At 43.0% G+C, this 6,045-nt stretch overlaps 1 protein-coding gene across 2 annotated transcripts in view; it reads right to left on the bottom strand.

Annotated features, from left to right (window-relative positions):
• Positions 1-3,005: 3,005 nt before the first annotated feature.
• gabrb2a (gamma-aminobutyric acid type A receptor subunit beta2a) overlaps positions 3,006-6,045 on the bottom strand; it is a 37,854-nt gene continuing 34,814 nt past the window's right edge. Inside the window, exon 10 of one of the 2 annotated variants that reach the window (XM_037076360.1) lies at positions 3,006-5,123. In XM_037076360.1, the coding sequence (XP_036932255.1) occupies positions 4,767-5,123 (357 nt within the window). In that variant the 3' untranslated portion in view covers positions 3,006-4,766. The remainder of the gene's footprint in view (positions 5,124-6,045) is intronic. The other variant, XM_037076361.1, reaches the window with a different exon arrangement.

Here is a 6,045-nt window from a genome sequence, read left to right as displayed (position 1 = left end):
GAAGAGAAAGATTATAAGAGGAATCATGAATCCTGTGTTTTCAACTCGTCTTTACTGTTAGTTACACTTCACACTTTGGTGTTGTCCTTGAAGATCAAATGAATGCTAAAAAGAATACAGGAGTACAAATAAACAACAGCACTTGGAAGACAAAGCTCTCAAATGAGCTGACAAGCTAATAGTTGCCTGGTAGAAAATTGGTGCAGTGGGTCATAAAAAGATTCGAACTGACAACACAACGCCAAGCAGCTCGCAAGGACTGCTCTGGGCAAAATATATGAAGAGTCTGCAGAGTGTGAATGAACACTGCAAAGGGAACTTACACACCCCATTCAGGATTATACAGATGGAGAATACAGACCACTATGTGTGAAGACACTGGGGAGCTCTTTGTTGTTCATAATAAAACGTCTTTATTGGTGCACCATATTCACATGGCGGCCATTTTTGATGTCAAAAGACCGAATGCTGGGATAATGTGTTCCAGGTTTTCAGGTCCTATAAACATAGAGGGTCTGACTATTGTAATAATCTGATGGCTTCTCAGTTCATCAGTAATTGAAAAGATAATATATCTGGAAAATCTGGAGGGGCATCCAGCTATATTTCAAGAGAAACAACATATCTGATAACCTCATTGCTAAAATTGCTATTCAACCACTTCGTAGCTAACGTTAGCATTGGACGCATCCAGTGTGTTTCACTTCCAGCTGTAAATAAATGTGTCAAGGATGTTCTCGTTTTGTTATCATTTCACTGCTTCCAGACTGAACAGCAAGTTATTTAAGGCTAGAAATGAAATCTACCAGTAATGTTAGCTTGGAGGTGGTCAAATTCTTCACGGCATTCTGTCTTTTCAGTTTATGATCAGTCAGGAAGTGAAAGAATTCTAACAGATTCCCTTCGTTTACATGACTTGTAACCTGGAACACAGCAGTATGTTTACGTGATGTCAGAGGAAAATGACCACTCTGAATATCATCTTATGGTCTGCTCGCTTCCCCTCATCGGCCAAGAGGTTGGAGGCCGCCTACAGAACCCTGAAAGGGGAGCTAGTTTCAGATTTGCATGTTAAGGGTTGACTGTTAATGTTTAGCAGTGTGAAATGTGTTTACATGTACGTGAGTGGGACTGCGATGTATGACCGACTACAACACAGCAGTCTCATGCACAGATGGCATGCATGTAGGATGCTTTCCACTTCCTCATGTTGACATATGTTGTCTTCTCCAGAGCGAGCTGCAGAACCTGTTTACCACTCATTATTGTGACACAGTTGGAATAAAACTGTATGTACCTGGTAAGTATGCGATGCCTAGAGGCATTACCGGATAACTGCCCTCAAATGGAGATAGATGGACCTTTACTGTCGGTTTTAAAGGATGACATGCTCAACCTTGCAGGTGATTTATCATCAATCAAAGAATTTGAATGATTTCCTGTTTTCGTCCTTGAACAGCTGACAGAGGTGGGTTCGTCTCCCCTGGGCAGCTCAGCGTGTTTTTTCCATCTCGATACAGCGGGGGAGTGGCGTGACGCAAGTGTGCCAGACTCACCCTCTCACCTGTCCCAGTCAGCTCTGGCCGGGTTTGGCTTGGCTGGCACGCCGACTGCACAGTGGCGCAGCTGTGAACCCAATCAAACACGCGTATACTCACTGAGAGGAAACACACTCTTCGAAACACACATACACACACACACACACACACACACACACAGGCACACACGATTCCGCAGAGCAGAGGTCTGTGCATTCCTAATTACTCCAGTGACATGGAAACACTACAAAGTAGAAAGCATCTGCCTTTTCCCCCTCTCTTACATGTCAACACTGATGCCCTTTTTGAAAAGAGAGAACGAGAGAGAGGGCCAATTTAGCACAAACCATCTGTCTACTGTAGTGAGATAATACATCTGTTCTTGTGAGGGGGAACAGTAATGTAGAGCTGATTTTTACCTAAGCGCGGAGGAACCTGGAACACAGAGTTTTTCACTCACACACACACACACACACACACACACACACACACACACACACACACACACACACACGCTCAAAGGCCACGTGCAGCCCTGCTCTCAGCAGGCTCAGGTCCATTCCGTTATCTCAAGAACAAACGGCCATAAAATCATCAAACATGTAGAGTCTGCCTGTGTTACATTTTAATTTGTCCTCCATTTTCCTGCACATGACGAGAAAGAGCCATTGCTGTGTATAGGAGGTTCTCTCTGTGTCGCTTAACAAAATTTAACAAACTGTAAATCCCCATTTCCTGTGTATTTCTAACCCACAATGTTCTCATTGTGTTCTTCTCATCCTCCAACTTCAAAACCAAACATTAGTCGCACATTAGTTCCTGCGAGAACAAAATCCCTTTATAAATATTAAATATTCAGTGTTTTGCGTCATCAAATATTCAATAGCATCCATTTAAAGGCTGTAACAGTGGTCAGATCAGGCGGAGAGTGCAGTGCAGAGTGCAGTCGGATTGCTGAGGGAGGGGAGGATGCAGGGAGAGGTCGACGAGGCATGGATGGATGGATGGATGCAAGAATCGTTCTCTTTCTTGTCTTTTATTTTCTTTCTCTTCCTGTCTTTTTTTTTTTGTAGCTCTGGCCCCTGCAGCCAGCAGGCCATAGCTGAGTCCACAGAGTGCCTCCATATCTACGGCTCTCTGCGTTAATGTCCCCCGAGGCGGGGGTTGGCGCTCGGCCCTGCTCAGACCCCGGCCGAGCCCATCTCAGCCCAGACCACCACTGCTGTGGCCTCTCGCTCCAACTCCTCTCCCTCTACATCCATTATGCAGCCAATAGTCCCCAGCTGCAGCCCTCACATCTCTCTGTTCACCCCTACATTTGCTTCCCTCGCTCGCCGACTCACTCCCTGCGTCGGGCTCAGTTGTTCATTCGCTCATTCAGACACTCAATCAGCCGTGAGTCAGTCAGTCAGTCGTCACGGGCAGCCGCACGTTCGCACAGGACACAGAAAACCGCCACCCGTGTACTCTGTTATTGAAGTGATAGACTGAATTGAGTTTTAATTGAATTTAGATACATCTTCATAATTGCTGACAATCATTACACAAGATATTTACAGTCATTATGAAATATTACAATTGGAATTTACAGAAACTTTGTACAAAATATGCCTGACTTCAATGCCTGGATAGTGGGGTCCTTGTTAAGTCATTTCTGGAGAACAAAACATTGACCCAAAAGTCACTGGTGTCTGGAAGTGCTTTAGTTTCAGCAAGTAGATGCTTTTAGAGTCCATTAAAAAGAAAGAAAAGAGAGAAAAGTCCAAAAAGTACAGAGTCAGCAAAGTTGTGAATTGTGTTTTTTCTTTTTCCTCAGTTAAATTGCTCTTTTTCTTCTTCTTTTTTTTTTCTCGACTGAATGGAACATTTGATCTGTAATTCAACTGCAAAAACAACAACAGAGACCCATTTAAATAGAATAAATCCATAATATTTACACAACAATGTGAGTATTGATTTATAAAAATGAATCATCTCTTTTTCTTTAAACATGATTTATGTTTTATCTACAGATTTTCAAAACAGAAACCTAATCACAATGAAACGCATCATACTTCTATCATTCAATTCTACTGATAATGATGATTGTGGATTGCCATATTTATGCAGCAACTCTGGTTGCAATGAAACTCAGCTCGCCTATCAGCAAAGTTCTTACACCAGCTCGTAAGTCGTGTTAAAGCCGTTCTCCACCTCTGGAGCTCCTCACACGATGGCAGAAAAGTACGGAGGAGTCGAATGTTCTCTTTAAAAAAATAACACATGGTGAAATGGACTTGAAATCTGTCAGCACAGCAAAAGCAAAAAACATAAACTTGGCCAAAGCGTCAGTGTCCCAACAGTCCCCGCTCTTTCACTGGATCATATGAGACCTTCAAAAACTGAAGAAGCTTTTTTTTTTCTGTTCAGCATTGGCACCATTAAAGCCCCACAGGTATGTCCAGAGAAAAGAGCGCCCCCTGCTGTCCACCTGTTGTCGTCCCGCGATGCTCAAACCGTCCACCCAGGTGGGCCATGCTAAGCCAAAGCTGCGAAATGGTAGCTGACAGACTAAACCTCAACTAGTAAAACTAAAATGCTTTGCGCGCCATCATCATCGTCATGACTGAGATGCAAATGAAATCAAACAGAAGCATGCTTTTAAAGGATGTTTTTGATATACAGTAATTATAGGAAAATAGACTATCAAGGATGGACTCCTTTAAAATCATTTATAAAGCTTTCCTGGATGCAGACAGCTCGGCTACGAAGTAAATAGATACTAAACAAAACAAATCCTTAAAGTATATGCAAACACAAGCATAAATATTTGATCCACAGAGAGTAAGCTACGAATGACAAATATTAGTGATATATTGAAATTCTGGAACAGGCACCGTTTCTGTCTTTTTAAAACTCGCTCTTCTTTTTCGAGTGTTTTTCAGTCGTTTTAAGGTGTTTCCCAAATCCTAAAAGAGTCACTGCTGACTGAAGTGTTGGGTGCTGCTGCAGTCCATCCAAAAGTCTTTGCACTCTCTCCCCACTTTTTCTAAAATGAACCAGCTAAAAAAAGTTGGTGCACTGATCATCTCTCATTCTCTCTCTCTCTCTCTCTCTCTCTCTCTCTCACATCATCATCTCTCTCTCTCTCTCTCTCTCTTGATTTCTCTCACCTCCCCTAAATCCCCCTCTCCCATCCCCCCCTTCATTGCGTGCCCGCCACAAGCTGGCCACCAGACGCCGCCAGGTTTAATGGACGTAGTAGAGCCAGTAGACGACGTTGAAGAAGGAGAAGACGGTGGGGAAGATCATCCTGGACCACTTATCGATAGAGTTCACGTCGGACAGGTCTGGGATATTCACCTTGAGCTGGGAGGCCCGTCTCCGTAGGCGCGACTTCTTCTGGGCGTGGCGCTCCAAAGCGCTATGGCCATAGTTCTGGCGGGCCATGGCTGCCCTGCGGTACTGCAGTGTCGAACTATCGTAGGCCAGCATGGTGTTGCGGGGGTCTCCGGGCGCTCCCAGGCCCCGGGACAGATCCCCGGCACCACCCATCTCATTCTTCATCTCCAGGGTGCTGAACAGGATGTTGTCGTCGGGAGTCATCTGTGTGAGGGTGTAAAAACAGGTGGAGCCATGAGAAGTTACTGCCAAAGGGAAATCTCAAAGTGTTTTTTTTTTTTTTCTTTTTAACTTCAGACTACGTCTACTCAAAACAAGTGCAGCTATAATGATGATTAAGTAATTCACTGTGTAAAAAATACTGATGAGGTGCTAGAATGGGAAATGCAAATGAGTCAAAACTGTGTTACTTACAGTGAAAGATTATCCTAAGCACGTTTAAAAAAAACACTAAGAATCAAATTATTGATCATCTGTCAATCAATATCTAAGTGATAATACGACCACAAGACTATGAGGTAACATTCCTGGAAGAGCACAACGCACTCCACAAACTAAGTCTCATGGAGAAATCTTCATTGTCATCTCAGAATTTCAACCAGAGTGTGGTTAAAATTCTGTCGATTCACAAGACAAACTGAATTAAAAAAAAGAAAGAAAAAAAAAAGAGGAAAGCAAAAGGAAAAAAATGTGACAGGAGAAGGTTGAGAGAAATAGTAAGGACTTTGCAAAGATGGAGGAGAGGTAGGCTAAAAAGGTTCGGGGGGTCAGGTCAGGAAAGACGTTGTGGGAAGTGAATTCGGATCAACATTTCTTCATCCATAGCCTGACTTCTGAGGAAAAAAAAAAACGTCCCTATAATCCAATCCTGTCCCGCTGTAAATGGAGCTGGTTGTATTTTGTTGTTTTTTTGTGTAACTCTGGCACTATTCACCAAACTGCAAATGATCTCTTTCTGTTATCTGACATTTTTCTTTTTTTTTCCTCAATTAGTTCAGTTAGTCTTGAAAGAGTTATCAATTGCCTTTGAGATGGTTCAGTATCTAAATGACATCGTCTTAAGAGAAGCTACTGATGTTTTCTTCTCTCTTGCCATATCTGTCGCTACCCGTCGAATTTTGGAAAT

Source organism: Acanthopagrus latus, chromosome 18 (assembly GCF_904848185.1).
Source record: "Acanthopagrus latus isolate v.2019 chromosome 18, fAcaLat1.1, whole genome shotgun sequence".
Classification (NCBI taxonomy): domain Eukaryota; kingdom Metazoa; phylum Chordata; class Actinopteri; order Spariformes; family Sparidae; genus Acanthopagrus; species Acanthopagrus latus.
Note: the sequence above shows the minus strand (reverse complement) of the source record. Positions and strands in the feature narration are given on the sequence as shown.